The sequence below is a fragment of the Danio rerio genome, chromosome 13 (genome assembly GCF_049306965.1).
Source record: "Danio rerio strain Tuebingen ecotype United States chromosome 13, GRCz12tu, whole genome shotgun sequence".
Classification (NCBI taxonomy): Eukaryota; Metazoa; Chordata; class Actinopteri; order Cypriniformes; family Danionidae; genus Danio; species Danio rerio.
This window is the reverse complement of record NC_133188.1, coordinates 34,545,093-34,567,631: the sequence shown is the minus strand read 5'-3', so window position 1 is coordinate 34,567,631 and position 22,539 is coordinate 34,545,093. Positions and strand designations below refer to the sequence as shown.

The 22,539-nt window shown below is 35.4% G+C and overlaps 2 protein-coding genes across 47 annotated transcripts in view; one reads left to right on the top strand and one right to left on the bottom strand.

The window, feature by feature from the left end:
* Window positions 1-2,851, bottom strand: part of ptpn20 (protein tyrosine phosphatase non-receptor type 20) — a 74,498-nt gene extending 71,647 nt beyond the window's left edge. For 3 of the 5 annotated variants that reach the window (XR_012388783.1, XM_073920138.1, XM_073920140.1), the window contains exon 1: window positions 2,539-2,609. The gene's annotated coding sequence lies outside the window, so the exon portion shown is untranslated. Of the gene's footprint in view, window positions 1-2,538 lie in introns of all 5 variants that reach the window. The other 2 variants (XM_073920136.1, XM_009307421.5) reach the window with 2 other exon arrangements.
* On the top strand, window positions 15-22,068 carry mapk8a (mitogen-activated protein kinase 8a). 42 transcript variants are annotated; one of them, XR_012388611.1, is made up of 13 exons: window positions 15-40; window positions 1,818-1,986; window positions 2,081-2,210; window positions 2,306-2,364; window positions 2,535-2,673; window positions 6,211-6,376; window positions 8,161-8,232; window positions 8,431-8,613; window positions 10,945-11,069; window positions 15,910-15,973; window positions 16,656-16,715; window positions 18,605-19,755; window positions 21,132-22,068. XR_012388611.1 is itself a non-coding variant. In XM_068212881.1 (12 exons), exons 2-12 carry the CDS (start codon window positions 1,865-1,867, stop codon window positions 18,748-18,750), a joined length of 1,266 nt encoding a protein of 421 aa, XP_068068982.1. In that variant the 5' UTR covers window positions 15-40; window positions 1,818-1,864; the 3' UTR covers window positions 18,751-22,068.
* Window positions 22,069-22,539: the final 471 nt, after the last annotated feature.

Here is a 22,539-nt window from a genome sequence, read left to right as displayed (position 1 = left end):
GCGAGGCCTGCTGCCAGTGGAAGAAAGCGCTTTCAATAAGGTGAGGTCATGTTATCGACACCAGCAGCAGAATAAGCGCTATTAATAATCGATAGAGCCTTCACCACATCGTTTCTGACGACCCCGGCTATTTAACTGACATTTAGGATACACGGAGCGTTTGTGTTTCAATCGTAGCAGGTAAGTGAGCGTTTTAAGGTGGTTTTATTGCTCGGTATTGTTTCGCCGTGGGGGAGGGTGTGTGTATAAATCAATGCTCATTTTCTCTTCTTTGAATAAAAGTAATACGACAGTTGGGTTGTTTTGAATGATGAGGCGTTTTAGCGTAGAGGCTAATAAGTGAGCCGGGGTCTGTGGGTTACGTGAGATCGCTTACAATGCTATTTGTCAAGCCGCTCGCTTTGCCTGCCACCCACTGTAACTGCACTACACTATACTACTCTGTGTTTGTATTCTGGGTGGAAATTAGTTGGGAAAGGTAGCATGTCAGTGTAGACTGGATTGCATAGGGTTTAGCATGTATGCTACCACTGTCAAAGACCTTGCATACACATGCACACAATCACTATAGATATGTTTTGTGTACATTCATATGCTTCTTAGTACTTTACAAGCCTTTGCTATCATGATCACAACTATGTATATCCTAATATTGAAACTTTTAAATGATTTAGAGACAGGCTGATTGGTTTTCAGTCAGAATTGAACCATTCATTCTGTTTTTAATGAGTAAAAATAATAGTTCTTTAATTATGATTATCAAAAAACAAGCAAAACCATATTTAGTGGCACAAACACAATAAAGTATAACTTCAGAGTTTGTCATATTGTGGAAAAATTTAGTTAACTCAATATAGAACTCAATATTACTATTCAAGTTGTTATTATGATTTAGTAGCCTTTATGTTATTAGTTTTTCCTTCTGAGGCAGTGCTGGATAATGAGTCCACTTGATGTCACTCCAGAACGGATTTATTTCCATTTCTAGATGTTGTAATTCACGTCTGTTGATCATTTCTATTGTGGTGCATACTAATTCTTGTGGTTTTAGATTTGTTTTCCTATAGGAATGCTGTACTGAGAAGTTATGAGTGTTATTAGTCTGGAATTCTTGCTTTCATTGTGAGCTGATTAAAAGGAAAACAGTTTCTTGATTGATTTGTTTGGCTGCATTTCTGATTTATTGTTTCAATACAGTTAAATATTGTTCTGCATATGATAAACTGTTTAATACAGACTATAACTTAACATGCTTGACTATACATGGCTATTAGAACTCAAACTCCTCATCATAAGTTAATTCATGAAGTATTGGCAAAAGTCTTTCTCTCTTGGATCTAAAAGCCATTTCAAACTTTCTTGTTCAGACATATTCAGTTTTACTACCTCTAATCACAGTGAATTGGGTAACTTGAAAACACTGCTGTGACATGTCAGACAAAAATATCCCTGAAATTATGCCATTTGTGTAAATGACAAAAAAAAAAAAAACATGGACTCTCTGTGGAACTGGGTCATGCTGTTAGTCCTGCTGTTCTAACTCGGGTTACGAGCCATTAGGAAACTGCCCTACACTTTGATGGCATATGAGTCCCTATTTTATGTGTGTGTGTATTTCTAACAGCTGTATGCTCTAGTTATTTTCTTTTGAGGGCACAGAGATAAAGCCCAAAGCCAAAATGAGGCTTGAGACCACTCTGTGCTGTCCTTTCAGTTTATTCTGCTGTGCCAGGAAAAAAAGATACTGCAGGAAAAAAACAATCTAATCTTGCTAAATATATCACAACATTATAGTGTGTTTTGTTTCTGTCATCTAGGTTTGTAACAGTCTGCTTTGTCTGGATGCTTACACATCGACTTCACCATGAACAAAAATAAGCGAGAGAAAGAATTCTACAGTGTAGATGTGGGGGATTCGACATTCACAGTGTTGAAGCGCTATCAGAATCTAAGACCCATTGGCTCGGGTGCTCAGGGAATAGTCTGGTATGTTCTAAGAGCTCGTATTCCACCTCAAATCAAGGACGTTACGCTGTCGCAGCATCTTTTCATCCGTTTCATGCATGCTTTTCTCTTTTAGCTCAGCGTATGACAACAACCTTGAGCGAAACGTGGCTATAAAGAAACTCAGCCGGCCTTTTCAAAATCAAACTCATGCCAAACGTGCGTACAGAGAGCTGGTGCTCATGAAATGTGTCAACCATAAAAATGTAAGTCAAGACACTGAAATGACTCGTAACATGTTGCATTTTATCCTGCATCCCATGCGCAGAGCTAATACGCATTCTTGTCTTTTCACTCACAGATAATAGGCCTCTTAAATGTTTTTACACCGCAAAAAACATTAGAAGAATTCCAAGATGTGTGAGTATATATTGCATGTTTATACACAGTTAAAAACGCCAGACCCCAGCTGTTACCCCAACTAATGCTCTCTCACATCCACACACAAACACACCCCTCCCCTTCTCTCTTACCCCCCATCACACCCTCTTTTTTTGTCCCTCCCCTTCCCGCCCCTTCCCCACCGGCAGTTACCTAGTAATGGAGCTGATGGATGCGAACCTCTGCCAAGTCATTCAGATGGAGCTGGACCACGAGCGGCTGTCCTATCTGCTGTACCAGATGCTGTGTGGAATAAAACACCTCCACGCGGCGGGGATCATCCACAGGGTCTGTGCTCTTTAGCCTAAAGCCTCTCCGCCTAAAACAAAAAGACTGCCGTACGCAGCCAAGGTTGCACTGACGACGAAAAGCTAAATAATCAGTTAAGGTGAGGGAGGGGGAGGGGTTTCATCCCCTGGGCTGATTACAAAAAGCCAGACCTCTGCCTGCCTGACTGCCTGACTGCAGCTGCTGCTGTGGACTGCATTGCGCTGTTGAGGCAGGGACGTATTGAGAGGGGACAGGAGGAAAGCGATCAAGTGATCCTCCGTAAACATCGCCATCCTCTAGTCCTGTTTCACCTTGACTACGCTCTCATAGAGCATATACAGATACGATTGGAGATGTTTATTTTTCTGTGGCTGTAATATATTTAAAACTGTCTTGACGCACAAGGTCATGTGTTATAAACAGCAACCTTTTGATATTAAATATGCAAATTTAATTTGCAGCCACGGACAATCAAGCATTAAATGAATAAAAATGGTTTCATTCTGGCAGATCGATTGAGAGGAGGTGACACTGAGGGGAAATAATATGTCATATTTTTCAAGGTTAATGGGGCGGAAAGACTCGTTTGTTGAAAGTGGAGTGCAGAACATTGAGTTTTATTCACTTTAGCCCCTGGAAATATATCTGTATTGTTGGTTAATTTCCAGTTTGACAGCAACATAAATTCCACACAGCTTGTATAGGATTATATCAAATACTTCTATAAAAAACTGTTACAGTTGAAGTCAAAATTATTAACCCCCTGAATCATTAGCCTTGTTTATTTTTTTTCCCCAATTTCTGTTTAACAGAGAGATTTTTTTCAACACATTTCTAAACATAATAGTTTTAATAACTCATCTCTAATAACTGATTAATTTTATCTTTGCCATGATGACTGTACATATTATTTGACTAGATATTTTTCATGACACTTCTATACAGCTTAAAGTGACATTTAAAGGGCCATGAAACCCCCTCGTTTCAGCAGGGTGTTTTCACACCTCCACTTTGGAAAAAGTCAGAAAAGCGGGCGTGTCCAGCTCTGTTTAGGGGGGAGTGTCGGAGGAACTAAAGTGGGATGGTGTGGGAGTGTCTATTTGGGCACGCGCGAGTTTCAGTCAAAATACACACACGAGAAAGTGATGGTGTATTTTTTTTTGTCATTGTGTTTAACCTACATGGACATCTGTAGTTGAATTATTTGCCAGATTATTAAATGTTGGACTTTAACTGCAGTTTGGCTCTTTCATTAAGGGAATTCATTCATGCCCCTCGCGACAAACGCGATATTTGATTCGAGGATCTGCTCTAAGCGTGTATTTTTCATGCAATGTTTGATACCGCACGGCGAATGAGAGAAAAAAGCTCCGCAATTCCCGGAAACTTAGATGCACACGGCAGGTAGCGTCAGAAAGCCACGTGTGTTATTCCGGTCACAAAATGCGGTGCTAACAAGTTTGCACTCTGTGCAATAGTTATTTTAATTTGATACGAACAAACTGAATAAACAAAGAGCACTGGTCGCTCACTTACCAAATCTGTAGAGACAGGACAATCACCAGCAACTAGAGCCGCGTCTTTATGAAGAGAATACTACAAGCAAATCCGGATTTCAGCGTTTGCTGATGAGAACAGCTCTCAGGTAAACAATGTGCCTCCTTAGACACGTAAGTTATTGTTGTCGAGCGTCGCGTACACTGTTAATCCACACGTGAGTCTGAGCTCTCACAGAGAGAAAAGGAAAACGAAACTTAATGGCAGCAAACTATAAAAGCAACACTCCACGCTTGTTTTGCCAACACAACGTGGCGTCTCTGGTGTAAACAGTGACACTAATGAATATTAATGAAGTTGCAAAATAGAGCGCGCTGATTGGTTTGAACCAAGCCTTACTCATGCATTAATGCATCACACTGTAAGACGTAATAAGACTCACTCTGGCACAGACGCCCAGTCAAAACAACCAATTTACACTTTTTAGTGAAATATAGGTGTCCTAATAGTGTTTTTAGCAGTGTGGGACACATATACGACTATCAACAGCTCAAAAAATGTGTTTTGGTGTTTCGTGACCCTTTAAAGGATTAACTAGGTTAATTAGGTTAACTAGGCAGGTTAGGGTAATTAGGCAAGTTATTGTATAACAATGGTTTGTTCTGTAGACTATCGAAAAAATTGCTTAAAGGAGCGGATCATTTTGACCTTTAAATGGTTGTAAAAAAAATAAAAGCTGCTTTTATTTTAGCGATATAAAACAAATAAGACTTTCTCCAGAAGAAGAAAAATCAGACATACTGTGAATATTTCCTTGCTCTGTTAAACATCATTTAAAAAATATATATAAAAAAAGAAAAAAATTCAAAGGGAGACTAATAATTCTGACTTCAGCTGTATATGGAAAAAGCGATATATTTTTGACATTTAAATTTGAACATGGTAGCTACTGCCACATGTCTAGGCATGGGAGGATGGCCGTTTTCAAGGTATACCATGGTTTGGAAAAGTCAAGGTTTTAGAACTGCCAAAATATTCTGCTATACCGTTACTACAGTAAATGTAAGACATTTTTATTTATGTTTTTTTAAGAACAACAGTATCTCTAGCAGAAAAGATACCCAAAGTTGCCGTTTTAAATTGTAATGAAATCTGTGTTTTTAATACTAATGAAGACAGCAGAAGCCAATGATTAATTTGAATCATTTAGCCTGACACGTTTACTGTTTCAAATTATTTTAAATATTGTTTCTCAAAATAAAATATATTGTGTTCAAAGTGAAATAAATTTTTAGTTTTATACCTAGACATTTAAAAATAATATATTTTAGAGCAGCAATCACAATTCCATCAAACCGTGATTTAAAAAAAAAAATTCATCCAAGGTTATCATTCTGTCAGAATCTTATACTGGTCCATGCCTACACATGTTCAAAGGTTATATTTTGTTTTGAGGTTATTCTTTTATTCAGTAATTTATTTAAATGATGATTAATACAACACTTGGACTTCATATTCCTCAATAAATAAATACAAATTAATAAAATGATGGTAACAAATGCTTATTGATCCATATTTAATAGGAAGCAGTAATTTTTAATTCTAATTATGTTATTCGTAGTTTTTGTTGTTCTGTATATTGAATTAAATAAAAGCTGTGGTTTGTGCACATTACTTTTGGAAGCACTTAAACAAATCCAACCAATTCCTAACCATTGAACAATAGTGTATATTACCACTTGGCATTTTTTTTATTTTTTTATCTGTCTTTTTTTTTTCTTCATCATGTTTTATCAGACATTTTCTGAAGCATAACTTAATTAGAAGCTTGTTGTCCCACCACTTAGAGGACATATAAAATAAATATATTGTATAAGGAAAACTTCATGAATATCCTGACAATATGTATTGAGGAAAAAATTACACTGAACATTAATTACAACAATATTGTTTTTAATACACCGTGAATAATCCCATAGTATCTTAAATCAAAGAAAATTTTCAAAATTTGATGTGAAAATGCAAAACTGACTTGTACTCTGTCTTGCGATTCTTTAGGACCTGAAACCCAGTAACATCGTGGTAAAGTCAGACTGTACCCTGAAGATCCTGGATTTCGGTCTGGCGCGGACAGCAGCTACAGGTCTGCTGATGACACCATATGTGGTGACCCGTTACTACAGAGCCCCTGAAGTCATCCTGGGAATGGGATATCAAGCCAATGGTCAGTGCTGCTGACAAGCTGCAGAATGCCTAGTTGGCACATCCTATGCATGCTTAACGCCCAATATCATCCTCGTGTTGCAGGTTTCATTTCATGCATTTATAGGCCTCCGAGGCTTTCCTTGCACTAACAGCTTTGTGGTTTCAGCATCAAAATGTTGTGTGAGGAATACCATTTGTGCTCCCTCTGATCAAATGTGACGCTTGGTCCGTGTGTGACGAGTACACAATGGCTTGGTGTGCTCATTCGTTTCTAACCCAAACTGTAATGAATAAAACAAGCTCTTATGCAACTGTACAGAATCACTAACACCCCCTGATTTCCTGCTTAACTGTTTTCTCTCTTTCCCTCTGCTGCACATGCTTAGTGGACATTTGGTCTGTGGGCTGCATTTTGGCAGAAATGGTCCGTCACAAAATCCTTTTTCCTGGGAGGGACTGTATCCTTGAGTCGCGCGAGCGTTAAAGTGCATCATCAATGCAAGGATTGTCTGTTGGCATTTCGAGGAAGTGTTGACAAAGAAGAGTCATGCGGCACTATTGAGCTTGACTTGCCTTTTAGTTTGTTTTCGTTGTCGATAAGTTGCCATTTATTTTGAGATTCTTTAATATTGTGTTCTTTGATGATGCATGCAGTGTGTTTTGGTTGGTTATTGTTTGATTGTAGCCCTATATTATGCACTTTTTTTTTTCTGTGAGGGGTTTTGATTTTTCAGTCTTTCTGGGTAATTTTGGCTTTGCCTTAGGGTTAGTTCTTTACATTGTCACTTGGTGTTTGATTTATTAGTTGTCTTTTATTGGTTTGTGTGTTTGTGTCACATTAAATAAAGTGGTAAGAGCGATTTTTGAAAGGATCAAAATATTAAATGGAGATTGCGAGATTATTCTAAAATCATGCAAGCTGTTGTGTTCTGTTTTTGGCTCTTGTCAAAAGGAACTGACAGTGTTTTCGTTTCCTATTGTAAAATTATTCTTTAGTCATTTCCATTTATGATCTGTTAAGCGTTTTGCATTTTTGAACTGAAAGATTGGTTAATGAAATACTTTGCTAAAAAATATTGCTTTTAAAAGGGTTGCATACATTGATCAAAATTTCAGAATTTTTTTTTTATGTTACAAAATGCTACATTGATAATGAGAAATATAAGCATATTAGAATGATTTCTGAAGTAACGTCACATTCAAGACTGGCCAATGGCAACTAAAAATTCAGCCTTGCCACCACATGAATAAATGAATGTGAATATAGTAAAATTCAACAATTTCACAATATTACTAATTTTACTTAATATTAGAAGACTTGTTTTAAAAACAATTAAAAAGCTTGTCAGCTCCACTTTTGAATAATTAGGAATTTGAGATCTGCGATTGGCGTTGTGAAGGTTTGAGAACACAATGTAAAGCAAGTCATTCTCAAAAAAAATTCTATAAAAATATAAATTTTTAATATATTGTCATGCTCAATCTAAGTTTGTAATATTGCTCAGTATTTGTTTCCTTTATCATAACGGTTGATGAGTCACCATTGTGAGTCACAGCTCGAGTGAAAATGGTCTGACCCAAGTTGCGTTACGTCGTTTGTTTCTGGTTTATTTATAGTTTTGCGGTGATCATTCTGTTACGTCTGTGCTCCATCTTCACTTGCTTTCCCTGCTAGACATGGCAGATTCTGCATGACGCACATCACTTTTCATGCCATCTGATTTCATCTTCATTTTGTCATTCTGCCTCTTCTTTTTTTAGCTCTGTGTTGCATGTTAATTTCACTTTCATTTCATTTTTCAGTGGATGTGTGGTCTGTCGGCTGTATCATGGCTGAAATGGTCAGAGGTAGTGTATTATTTCCGGGTTCAGATCGTATCCTTACCTGTCTATTGTGTGCCATCCATTCCATGTTCATCCCTTCTCTCTATTACCCAGAGTACATTGTTTTTCCATGGCCTTTAGGACCAATTAGATTACTGCTAGTGAAATGTAAAAGAATATATTTATGGTAAGTTTAGTTTACATATTTTAGGGCTGTTTGTGTTTTTCTTAACTCTCTTATGATTGAAGATATTGATCAGTGGAATAAAGTAATAGAGCAGCTGGGAACGCCAACTCAGGAGTTCCTGTTGAAACTCAACCAGTCTGTGCGGACCTATGTGGAGAACAGGCCCCGGTACACTGGATATAGCTTTGAGAAGCTGTTTCCTGATGTCCTGTTCCCTGCTGATTCAGAACACAGCAAACTAAAAGGTACTTCATCTACTTAATGTTTTCAACGAGTGATCTTGTTTTTTGCAGCATTTTTGTACAGTTAGTTTACCCAAAATTGAAATTGTTACTAATTAGTCACATTTATGTCATTCCAAACCCCTAAGACATTAGTTCGTCTTGAGAGCATAAATTAATATATTTTAGGTGAAACCTGAGAGCTCCCTCATCCTCCATAGACAAAAACATCCACCCCCCCAAAACGATTCTTAAAACAGACCATATATCTTACTTCAGTGGTTCTATTTGAAAATTATTAAGCTACGAGAATAATTATGTGCGCATATAAAAGAAAAATGACTAATTAAAATTTGTTCTCTGTGTCAGTATAGGGTGCACAAAACGTGGATTGTATTGGGACAATATCAAAATATAGTGATTACAGGATCTGACTGTTTTTTCAGTGTGGTTGAAATTTGTTACAATTTGCACTACAGCAGATACAATTTGTTTCTTATTTGATACCAAATGTTTCTATATTAGTTACTTTATGAGAAAAGTTAAATGCAAAGGCTGAAACCAAACAGCGCTATTTGTTTGAACTATGATGTAGGAACCATTTATAACTAGCCACAAAATACACTTTATTGTAAACTTAGAGCAAAGTGTGTTTGTTTGCTGACCTTTATGATCACACAACCATTATCAAATGGTGCTGTAAGATCCAGTGTTAGTTAGTGCCAAGTTCTCCAAAAATGTTCAAAACCAAAAATGTTACTGATTTAGTAGGAATTCATAGTCAAATAGTTTTATAGTTTGTTAAAATCCAGCAGCCCCATTAGTTTGCAATAAGGTTGCAATAGTTAATGTTAGTTAATGCATTTACTCTCATAAACAAACAATGAACGATACATATATTACAGTATTTGTTCATTGTTAGTTCATGTTAACTCAGTGCATTAATGTTAACAAGCATGACTTTGGATGTTAATATTGCATTAGTAAATGTTGATCTATGATAAATAAATGCTGTACAATTATCATTCATAATAATTTCATGTTAGTAAATACATTAACTAATGAAACCTTATTGTAAAGTGTGACCAAGTTGAGTTTGTTTAAATAATGTGAACTTGTGAATCAAATTGAATCACTGAATTGAGCCATTGTTGATTATGTATGATCTGGTCAAACTTAGTATTTGTTTTCTCGCGAACATGTGAATGGCACTTAATGGCCTTTTCTATTGATTTTTGAACATCTGTAGTACATTTGTGACAAATACACATTACTTCATGGCACAGAATGTTCTCAATTCCAAGTGCAAAAATGTACAAAGGTACAGGAATATATGATTTCAAAAAAAAAAAAAATTTGATTTTCAAAGCACAGAACATGTATTTGCATCTATTTGTTGCAAATGTAATAGAAAGAAGAAGAGCCAATTTTTGCTGAGCTTGAGCAGAACTTAGATGCAAATTCCATCTGCTCGCAGTTTGTCAGGCATACATGTCTGGACTGATGGTCAGCAAGTAAACATTTACAGTTTGACATTCATCAAAACCGGCTCACTTTTGGGATTGTTTTGTACGTGCGTATGGTTAAGAAAACATTCACAGTTTCCAAACAAACCCAATTTTGATACCATGTTTGAGTTTTTTAGCATTTCCATACATTGTCTTGCTTTTAATTTTGTCATGTATATAAACAAACTGTTGTTTTTAAATGAAATAAAAAATATTTTATTGGCAACTAAATTTATATATTTTATATAAATATATTGAAAAAAATTATATATTTTGGATATTTTTCTTTTCTCCTTTTCATTTCATTTTCACTTGATTTGTTTCAAATGGCTAAAAGGATTCAGTTTGATGGGTTTAGTTTACTATACTAGCTCTTATAGATACTAAATGTTTTTAGGCTACTGCTTAAAACCCTATTCATTTTATTGAGGTGCTATGCCTCTTATTATCATGATCTACTAATGTATGAAAAATTAAGTTGTTGCCATTTTGTAGGGTTGTTTTTAAAAATCAAACCTATATTTAAAATTACTTCTGGTTCCTCAATGAAATCTCATAATAATGCTACTGTCACAAAACATCAAATATAATTAATCTGTAAAATGTGCTGAAGCCAATTCTCTCAAATGTTAATTTGAGCCTTGCAATGCATTGTGTTAGGTCCATCTTAATTAAACGACACGCATGCATGTAGGACAAAGGCAGCCCAATTTGCAATTCTAATCAATTCCAGCGCATTCACAGTGAAGTGGTCTGAATATTCAGCTGTGTGGTCGAGGTGACATGTCGGTGTACTTGACACTATCAGAAGCATCATTAATGCTTTGTACTGTGATTTGTTATGCAGCGAGTCAGGCGCGGGACCTGCTGTCTAAAATGCTGGTGATTGATGCATCAAAACGAATCTCGGTGGATGAGGCTTTGCAGCACCCCTACATTAACGTGTGGTACGACCCGGCTGAAGTGGAAGCGGTGAGCAGATGCAGATTCACACACGCCAAGTACCAATTCACTGCTATTAAGTACACAGGAAAGCTCATTGTGATTTCAAGCCCTTGCAAATTTGAATAGCCTAAAAAAATATCTTTTTTTTTCAATAAAGGTTTTACTAAATGATTTGTCTAAATAAGTTTGCATTCTAATTTTATCTATAAAACTTTGTATTTGCAGAATTTTCTATTTACAAATATGCAAATGTGGATTATTACTAAGATTTCATCATTTCTATAAATGTTAAGAAAAATATTTGGTTGAAATTTTTAAACATGGGTTGTGTTTAAAAAAAATTATGTAATAGTTTTATTAGTTGTAATAATTGAATTCACACTGCAGTTGAAAGGTTTGGTATCAGCCTGATTTTTGAATGTTTTTGATGAAATCTGCTCACAAAAGATGCATTTATTTGATGGGCAGTCTGCCGTAAGTTGATTAAAGTAATAGTTCCCTCAAAAAAATAAAAATAAATAAAACAGCAATTACTCACCCTCTAGTGCAGGGGTGTCCAAACTCAGTCCTAGAGGGCCAGTGTCATGGAGAGTTTATCTCCAACTCGCTTCAACCCACCTGCCAGGAAGTTTCTAGTATATCTAGTAAGAGCTTGATTAGCTGCTTCAGGTGTGTTTGATTGGGGTTGGAGCTAAACTCTCCAGAACATTGGCCCTCCAGGACAGAGTTTGGACACCTCCGCTCTAGTGGTTCCATATCTTTTTGAATTTCCTTTTTCTGTTGAACTCAAACGATGTTTCGAAAAATGTACAACTCCAATTAAAACCTGTTTTAGTTAAATTTTTTTGTTAAACATCTATCATACACCTGCATGGCGCAATAAGGCGCAAGATGTGTTTGGCTCAGTTTTTTGCTATTTTCAGACCAGCGTCACCCTAATTTTCACATTTGGCACCACTTTGTTTAAATAGCAAATTCGTTTGCGCCACCTTATGGACTTATGGGTGTGCTGGTCTAAAACAGATGTGTGTTAAGGTGCATCATTATCGCATTGCTATTTTGAACAACTGAAATAGACTGTGCCATTGACCATCTAAAAGCAGGTCTGAAGTCTAACACAGAGCGTGTTAGTTAAGCACCTATGTGGGTTTAAATGCCTGCATATTGCCTAATAAACACAGGATGTACAGCAATACACAAATATCATTAAATATGAAAAAAATGTTGCAAAAAATATTATTTCCTACATAAATATAAAAACCACGGTCTCTATGCCTCATCTCGGTGGGCTTTTGAAGTTTATTTATGACAATTTGCATTTGTATAATGTTAGTAGTAGTAGTAGTAGTAGTAGTAGTTTTATTTATTATATGCATAATTATATTTGTTTTAATAAAAACAAGTTTAGATTTGTCCACCTGTCGGGTTTTGGAGACGGATGTGTCACTATATGGGGCATAAGACTAGGACGTGTGTCTGGATATAACTATTATTATTGTTCATGTATTTGTTTGCTGATAATTAAAACTAAATTCGGAAATAGTTTTGAAACAAATCTTTGCACTTAACAAACAAAATTAAATATGTAGGCTAATGGATGTCTTCAGTGGAGTGCGTACAACATCTTATCCACAAAAGTAAAGTAGTAAAAGTAAAGAGAAAGTAAAGAGGCTGAATGGAGGAGGCTTGTTCTTTATCCTTGTGCTTTAGATGATCTGTTTTACTGTTTTCTTGCTAGTTAAGCATTCAGTTCTTCCACTTACAAAGTTGTCAAGAGCAAATGCACCATGCAACTGACTCTCAAAGGGAATGGGAGCTGAGACTCTGATTGGTTTATTGCACATTATACTCAAAACACACAAATATCTTACCTATATCTCATTAAGAGAATAAGCACAACCCTTTTAAACCAGGGCACAAAGAGTATTTTTCCATCTTTAAAATAGCAAAAGTGGATTTGGACATGCCCTTAATGCTTCTGCATCTTGTGCTTTAGACTTTGTTCCTACATCTTCAAAATAGAGCCCAAAGGATGTTAATTAAAAAAATGTTTGAAACCTGTAACCACTGACTTACTTTTGAAGTCAATGGTTACAGGTTTTCCGACATTGTTTCAGATGAACTTCTTTGTGTTCAACAGGAAATTGTTCCCAACATTTTTCAAAATACCTTTTTTTGTGTTGAACAATAAAATAAACTCAGGCAGGTTTGTGAAGGTTGAGTAAATAATGACAGCATTTGGTTTTTTTTCTTGTGGACTATCCCTTTTTATAGTCTACAGTTTTACATGTAGAAATAATCTTAATATTATTCAGAATAATATTAGAAATCTTAGAATTCAGAAATAATCTTAATATTATCAATGTTATTAAAATAAACTAAATTGCTGCATAATATTTTTGTTGAATTTTTAATGCCGTTTTATTCAGGATTTTTGCCGAATACAAATAAAAACAATTATTTTAAAATTTTTATCTTTTGTAATAAAATAAAAAATTGCATCACTTTTGAGCCATTAAATATGTCCTTGTTGAATATTGGTATTAATTAAAAAGAAAATACTTTTTCTGGCCTCGTATTTTTTTCAGTCTGTCTAGTAGTTTAACTGATACTTCTACTGAACAAAAACATTGATTTTGTGCTTCCAATTATTATATATATATATATGTATATATATATATATATATATATATATATATATATATATATATATATATATATATATATATATATATATATATACATATATATATATATGTATATATATTAGGGATGTAACGGTATTGTAAATACCGTCATACCGCAATATTAATTTTTTTCGATATTACCGAAGTCGCATGACTCGGTAAAACTATAGGTCTTCTGAGAAAATTTGCTCAGGCGAATGAAGCGAACGGGAGGTAACGAAAACTACAATTGCCATCAGCCCATGCTTGACCATCATCCCTTGCGGCCTGTTGTTGCTACAGATCCAGTAATGCGGAAATGGAGTGTGCTGCTAGAAGCGGGGATGAAAAGAGCTGGAAAACTCTAAAGCAGGTCGCACACCAGAAGCGCCGCTCGGCGCCGCGACACGGCGCGTACATGACAGTTTAAAGTATCACACACCAGACGCGCACATTCGAATGATATTTAAAATGAAACTAATCAGATGGCGCTCTGTGGCGCGGCTGAAAAATGAACTGCGTCCTGAGCCGTCGCCGGGCGCCGCCGACAGCCGCCGACTTGCGGCGCCGGTGTGTGTATCCTGATAGAAACCTATGATTAGAATTCTAAAATACGTGGCGCTGCGCGGCGCGCCGCCGAGCGTCGCTTCTGTTGTGCGACCTGCTCGCACAGTTCAGTCCTGCATTATCTCCGTGTAAGTTCAGACTTCGCAAGTTTGATCAAGGCTGCAGTCTCTTCTTCTCAGTTTGATATGGAAAAGCAGATTATACCGAGGACACGGGTAAATCTTCAAAGGGAACAGTGTACTTTATAACTTCATTCACATCACCCTGGCTTCGTTGTTTCACTTTCTCAACAATAAAATGTAAACATGATTTAAGGAACTGCCTATTTTCATTTTAATATTAGCAACTTAGACAGCAGAAATGTTGAGGCGCCGTGTTGCATGAGCGTCATCTTCACTGTGTGGATATTTATAACAAAACGGAGCCGATAACAACTGCCTCCTTTCAATTTCAGTGAAAATACGAAACATACCCTCTCTTTTGCTGAATATCAGTTTTAATAATCGATAATGGCCATTATAAAAGTATAACATACAATAAGTTTATACATTATAGGAAATAAAGGCAAGCGATCAGTCAATATACAGAATGTACGTGGTTACATTAATCATTAACTTATCTTTGCGCTCAGCCAAAACACGTTACCTGAGAACAAGTAATAGATTCCAATGACCAAAGTCAGGGAATATGTCGTTAGATAAAGACAACAAGATAAATGAAATATCCCGTTTAATAAATATAGTGAGATTAGATCCAGCGGGAGATGCTTGATGAGAAGTCCGACTAGCAGAGCTCTCATCTGGGTAGATGGGCTGAGTGTGATTAAATGTTGAATGTGATGAGTTTTCAACAATACTAAATTGAAACTTTATTTTTTACATGGTTTAATAATTTTTTGTTATTAAAATTGAAGTTCCTGTTTCAAAGCTTACAGATAGATGACTAATTTGTATGTCATTGACACTTTTGGCACTTTTTTGGAGTATTTTCATAAGTTTTGTTTTTTCCTGTAAATGATTCAATAAATACCGTACCGTGACATTCATACCGAGGTATTACCGTACCGTGAAATTCTGATACCGTTACATCCCTAATATATATATATATGTATATATATATATATATATATATATATATATATATATATATATATATATATATATATATATATATACATATATATATATACATATATATATATATATATATACATACATATATATATATATATATATATATATATATGTATATATATATATGTATATATATATATATGTATATATATATACATATATATATATACATATATATATATACATATATATACATGCATATATATATATATATATATATATATATATATATATATATATATATATATATATATATATATGTATATATATGTATATATGTATATATATGTATATATGTATATATATATACATGTATATATATATACATATATATATATATATATATATATATATATATATATATATATATATATATATATATATATATATATATATATATATATATATATATATATATATATATAGTTTGCTGCATTGATTTATTTTTTTTTCTTTCTTTCTCAGCAGTACAATCATTTTTGCTTGTCTTTCTCTCTTCAGCCTTCTCCTCTGATCACAGACAAACAGCTCGATGAGAGGGAACACACAGTGGAAGAGTGGAAAGGTAGTTTGTTTTTCTGACTTTAATGTTCGCTGTGTGAAATCCGATGCAAAGGAAAGTGCCAGAGGTTGAGAACGCACATCATTTGCTCACTGCACACGCGGTCGAAATCTTGTCCGCTGGGGTCACCTGATTGAATAGTGTTAATAAGCTCCTCAGCGTGTTTAAATGTATGACGGCAGCTGCTTAAATTAGAAAGATTGATATTTCTTTTGACTCTTGGAAGAGAGAGTGTTCCGGCGATCTTTAGTCCTGCCAGTTTCCATGACTTCGTTCATCTGTCCAATGTTGGAGAGTTACTGAAATTGCATTTCAATTATCTAGTTTTTTGACGGTAGTTCAACTGTTTTCAAGCTTTCCATTTTGTTTTTCCAACTATGTACAAAGGCATAGTGTTGGAATTGGGAATTGGTATTAACTAAACTCATTTAAGCAAAAAATGTGTCAATTGATCAAATAAAATGTATAATTAAACATCAAGTTCACCATCAAGTTAACTTAATTACATTTTTACTAGTTTTACTATTGTCTCCATTTATTTATTTTCACCCCGGTTGATTTATTTAAATTGAACTGAAACTGAATTTTGAAGATGGATATAAAGTGTGTAATGTAGTGTGTAATGTAGTTTAGAAATTTGGTGTTTATTACAGTAGTGTAATTGTACTGTGTTTTTCACCATCAGAACTGATCTATAAAGAAGTGCTGGATTGGGAAGAACGGATGAAGAACGGTGTTATTCGAGGTCAGCCCTCCCCCCTAGGTTAGTTAGATGAGTTTCTGCTGATCAATTTTCTTATATTGATTTTTTTTTTTAATGGATTGAGGCTATATGTATATTGATATATGGCTAAATGCATTATGAAAGTGATATAAAAAGCTCAAACTCTTGAAATTATATGTGAAACTATTGAATTTACATACTATATGAAGGTTAGCAGAAAAACCCAGAATCAGTCCCTCCGGGATTTTATAAAGTCTGATGGTTCTTGAGATCAAAAATATTTTTCTGTATTTTCACAGGAAAACAAAATTGTTGATCAATTAAAGCATCACAAATTCAGGCAATTTAGGCTGCAAATAAGTAAAAATGCTAGAGGGACTGCAGAATAGTCTGTACATAGCATTTCTATTTTTAATAAACTGTATATAAAATGTCTCAGACCATAAAGCCATGTTGAGCTTTTTATATGACATTGTTTATGAGGGAAAAAAACTTTTTAATTATCACAGAAAATGGTTATTTAAAGAACAGCTTTTGTTATGGTGAAAAACATTTTAAGAGTCAAAAACATTTTATCTCTATAAAAAACTGTTGAATGGATAGATTCCATGTACTGTATGTTAAAGGTTCTTCATGGAAGCATCAATGGCTATAACTAATCTTTAATCTTTTTAAGAGTGTATGAAATATTGAAGCTATTCATTCTTTTTTTCTTTTATCTCTCAATGGAAAAATAAAAAAGTTGAAAACAAAAAAAATAAAAAAATGCAATAAATGGATACACAGGAGAACAAAATTTCTTACAATTGCAGACACTAGACACAATTTCACATTTTAAAAAATCCTACTTTATCTCTAGTTAGGAAATCTTAAATTGTCATCAAGTTTGACTATCAATGCTCATGTTATCCAAAGCAACCTTCATTTTCAATCATCAGGTATTGTAATGGTATTGTTAGACTGCAATTACAAGCATTTTTCTTCCATTAGCTTTAGAATAATTTTAAAGTTAGGACAGTCGGGTTGTGGTAGTTGCCCTGAAGTTTGGACTGTTCATATGATGTTTTTTAAAATCAGGTTATGATGTTTCAGTATATTACCACATTCTCATCTGTAGTTTAAATAAGGATGAATTACTCACAGGCGGTTGTTATCGCAGAATAAACATGCTTAATGGTTTTATTCTGCAAAACCAACAGACTGGGTGTACTTATTCCTGCTTATTACATGGCTGCTTCCCACTAACCATAAAAATTTGGCAAAAAAAACATTGTTTTGAGCCATAATAGTTTATTCATTCAACAAATAAAGACAAAAATGACAAATGAAAATGGGAGAATGGAGCACACGTTAACTGTATTATTTAGTCACAAGATGTTACTAACCAGGGATGGTTGTTGTATAAGAGTGAAGAGTTTTGTTCTGCGAGAACAGCCACTTTGATGTACTTTATCCTGCTTATTACATGGATGCTTGCCACAAAATGTAAAAAATACACACACAACGTTATTCTGAGCCATAATATTCATTAGGAAAAACAGAAACAAAAAGGCTGAAAGGAGCATACGCTAACCTATGTATTATTTAATCACAAAATGGTGCTAAACAATCAAAAACAGTTGTGAATTTGTTTAAGCAGTTCAGTCAGAATCAATTATTGCAGACAGACGTGTAATAAGATAATACACTTAGGAAGTGCTGAAATGAGCAGATTGCATAAGCTTTTAAAGTTATGAAACTTCTGTAATACACCCCCTGGTTTACATTTCTATTTTTGATTTATATCTTTAAATTTTAATACATTCCGAATAATAAAATGCATCTGTTTCGTATTGCGATCATCTGGATACAGTATAATGTCCGCTTCTGCATTTATAATGTGAGTGACGGCTTTGTTTGTCATAGCACAGGTGCAGCAGTGATCAACGGCTCACCCCAGCCCTCATCCTCATCCTCCATCAACGACGTGTCCTCCATGTCCACAGAGCCCACCGTGGCCTCAGACACAGACAGCAGCTTAGAGGCCTCGGCGGGACCCCTGAGCTGCTGCAGATGACTATCACCCTCCCCTGGAGTCGCTCTCTGTGTGGCATGGTATCAGATCTAGGCCAGTCTAATACGTTCTTTCGGGTCTGGTTTGGCTTTATTTTGAGTTGCACTCTAGATGCTGTAAATCACTATACAGTTTGATCTTTCTAGCAGCAGCAGCCCTAACAGACCGATGATAGTGAGCTCCTTAACAAAACAAACACTTCTTTTATAAGCTACATGTAGAGTATTTTGTCATGTCGTCGTAGAGTGATTTTTGGAAGGTAATCTGTAAAGATTGAATTGTGAATATATTTTCTCAGATTTATTTATTTTGAGTCAGTTTTTTTCTTCTGGTCAGTGTATTATTTTTGTTTTGGACACTTGGGATATAAAAAACATTAGAAAGTAGTCCATTTTAAAATGGACAACCATATTGCACAGAATAGATGAAGTTGTAGTTATTTAAGTACGTAACTTGCTTGAGGTGGCTTTCCTGGTTCACGATTTCCATCTTTGTGCACAGCATATTTGATTTGACTTTTGTACAGTTTCGTTTAGAGAACTTGCAACATCGAAAAATATTTTTATATGTACATTGATTTATTTTAGCAGGTCGTTCTTTTGTTTCATGAATAGTTTTGCTGCTGGTTAATTTCCTGGTTGACTGTGAAATGTGACGTACATGTGCGTTTCCGGTGTTCTAGTTGTTCTAGTCCTAATAACCTAGGATTTCGGCACCTTTTTAAAAAGAATTATTTAAAGTTTTCCCCCTTCAACATCTGTGATTGTATGTTGCATTTTACAGTTACTATATTTATTTCGGCTCTTTTATATAAAGGCTTGTTCAGTCAGACTTTTTCTGACAAATGCTTTTATTATTCTTATTCAGAACACCAACAAAAGCATCTACACAGGTTCATTTCTATATTTCATTAGAGTCATTAAGCTACTTGTTTATTTATTTTTTTATATATATAAAAGTGAAATGAACCAAATTTGGAAATCATTTTTGCTTTGTTATTGTATTTTTGTTTCCTCCATTAGATTAGAAGGTCTTTAATGGCATGTAATGTGCCATATGTAAACGAGATCTTCTGTATTGGGGATTGACCTACTGTACGTACAGTGCATCCGGAAAGTACTCACATCGCTTCACTTTTTCCACATTTTTTTTATGTTACAGCCTTAGTCCAAAATTAATTAAATTTGTTTATTTCCTCAAAATACTGCACACAATACCCTATAATGACAATGTGAAAAAAGATTTTTTGAAATTGTTGCAAATTTATTAAAAATAAAAAAGCTTAAAAATCACATGTACAGAAGTATTCACAGCCTTTGCTCAATACTTGTTGATGCACCTTTGTCAGCAATTACTGCCTCAAGTGTTTTTGAATATGATGCCATAAGCTTGGCACACCTGTCTTTGGGAATTTTTGCCCATTCCTCATTGCAGTAAATCTCTAGCTCTATCAGGTTGTATGGGAAGTGACGGTGTACAGCCATTTTCAGATCTCTCAAGAGATGTTCAGTAGGATTTAGGTCTGGGCTCTGGCTGGGCCACTGAAGGACATTCACCGAGTTGTTGTGAAGCCACTCCATTGATATTTTGGTGGTGTGCTTTGGGTCATTGTCCTGCTGGAAGATGAACCGTCGCCCCAGTCTGAGGTCAAGAGCACTCTGAAGCGGATTTTCATTCTTTTCCTCTATCCTCACTAGTCACCCAGTTCCTGCTGCTGAATAAGATCCCCACAGCATGATGCTACCACCACCATGAGCTCAGACAGAGTGACCATCGGGTTATTGATCACCTCCCTGACTAAGGCCCTTCTCCCCGATCACTCGGCTTAGATGGCCTACCAGCTCTAGGGTGAGCCCTGGTGGTTCCAAACATCTTCCACTTATGGATGATGGAGGCCACTGTGCTCATTGGAACTTTCAGAAAAGCAGAATTTTTTCTGTAACCTCCACCAGCCTTGTGTCTCGAGACAATCCTGTCTTGGAGGTCTGCAGACTTTTCCTTTGTCTTCATGCTTGGTTTGTGCTTTGACATGCACTGTCAACCCTGGGACCCTAGACAGGTGTATGCCTTTTCAAATCATGTCCAATCAACTAAATTTATTACAGGTGAACACCAATTAAGCTGCTTAAATATCTCAAGGATGATCAGTGGAAACAAAATGTACCTGAGCTCAATTTAGACCTTCACGCCAAAGGCTGTGAATACTTGAGTACATGTGATTTTTCAGTTTTTTTTTTTATTTTTATAAATTTTGCAAATAATTTTTTTTCACATTGTCATTATAGGGTATTGTGTGTGTAGAACTTTGAGGAAATAAATGAATTCAACCCATTTTGGAATAAAGCTGTAGCATAAAAAATGTGGAAAAAGCGAAGCGCTATGAGTACTTTCCGGATGCACTGTTTGTGCATTTGAGACATTGAATAGCACGAATCTAAAAGATGAAGATATATCAGGGAAGTGGGTTTCTTTTATATTTGCTTTTGAATGTGAACGTGAGAGCAGGAATGTTGGATAGTTGAGGACTGGAAAGTGGGAATCTGAATGTTGTTGACATGGAGTTTAGCCCACTGGATTTATTTGCCTGTGCACAGGGTAAAATAAAGTATTTTGCTATTATTTTATATTATTGTATTATTTTGAAGTGCTCTTAACAGTGGCAATGATTTGAAGCCCTACATCCTTGCCTGTTCTAAACATGTTTTAGGCACGAAAACACAAGAGCCGTTTGAAGGTCGAGTCTGAACTACCTCACACTGACGCCATACAGCTCACATTTTACAAGTATTACTGTAACCTTTATTTCCTTTCATTTATTTATTCAGAAGAATAGGAGTGTTCAAGTGTCTATATAGTTTTAAAGTGTGAATCTGTGAGAATGTACTGTGTGTATGTTTATACAATTTAATGAACGAGTGTCCTTGTTTCGATTAGAGTGTTTTTTGTTTTTTTTTTTTTTTTGTTTTTTCTTCAGCTAATGTGCGGTAACTCTCAAAAGCTGAATGATGAACCATCTTTTGTCAGACTTGACATCTGTGTGAAAAAAATTGATTTGTTGTTTGGAGAAAAAGAGGAAAATGGAGAGGACAAATTCTTATGCCCAGTCTTGACAGATCTTGCATGACCTGCTTAGCATTTAATTTAAATCCTAAATACTGTACAAGAAGTGTAAGATCATGGTGCTGGGTTTATTAGACTACACAGACCGATGCAGTTGTTTTCTGTTAGGATTAGCAGATTACCACCTCATTAGAATGCACTGAACTTCAACTGTTAACATCATAACAACTGGAAAAATGGAAATAAACAGTTGAAAATGGCTTTGCTTGTTTGTTTTACTTCTCTCCAGGAAATTGTTTTCATTTTTTCCCTATTTGTATATGTGACTTCACCACAAAAGCAGTCTTAAGCCTGGTTTATGCTTCTGCATCGAGAGATCGGCGTGACCCACGGCGCATGCCTCAGCGTGTTGTTGTGCATTTATACTTCTGCGCGCTGTTTGTGTTGCTCTGCAATAACACTTCTGAAACGCTAGCTGGCAGTAGGTGTTTGTTTCCTTGTGTTGAGTTTTTTTCGCTGGTGTTGTGTTTTTTCTGAAAGCTACCTTAATGTAGAAGTAGCTCAAACTTGCTAATTTTGAGGCGGGAACCGGCGGAAGTGCAACAACTGTAATAATAAGGTAAACGCAAAACACAACTTTCCATCTGGAACTCTTTCACGGGACTCGACACTTGTAAACACTTGCTCTAACTGGTTCGGGTGGATCTCAGTCCCACCCACACTCGTCAGCAC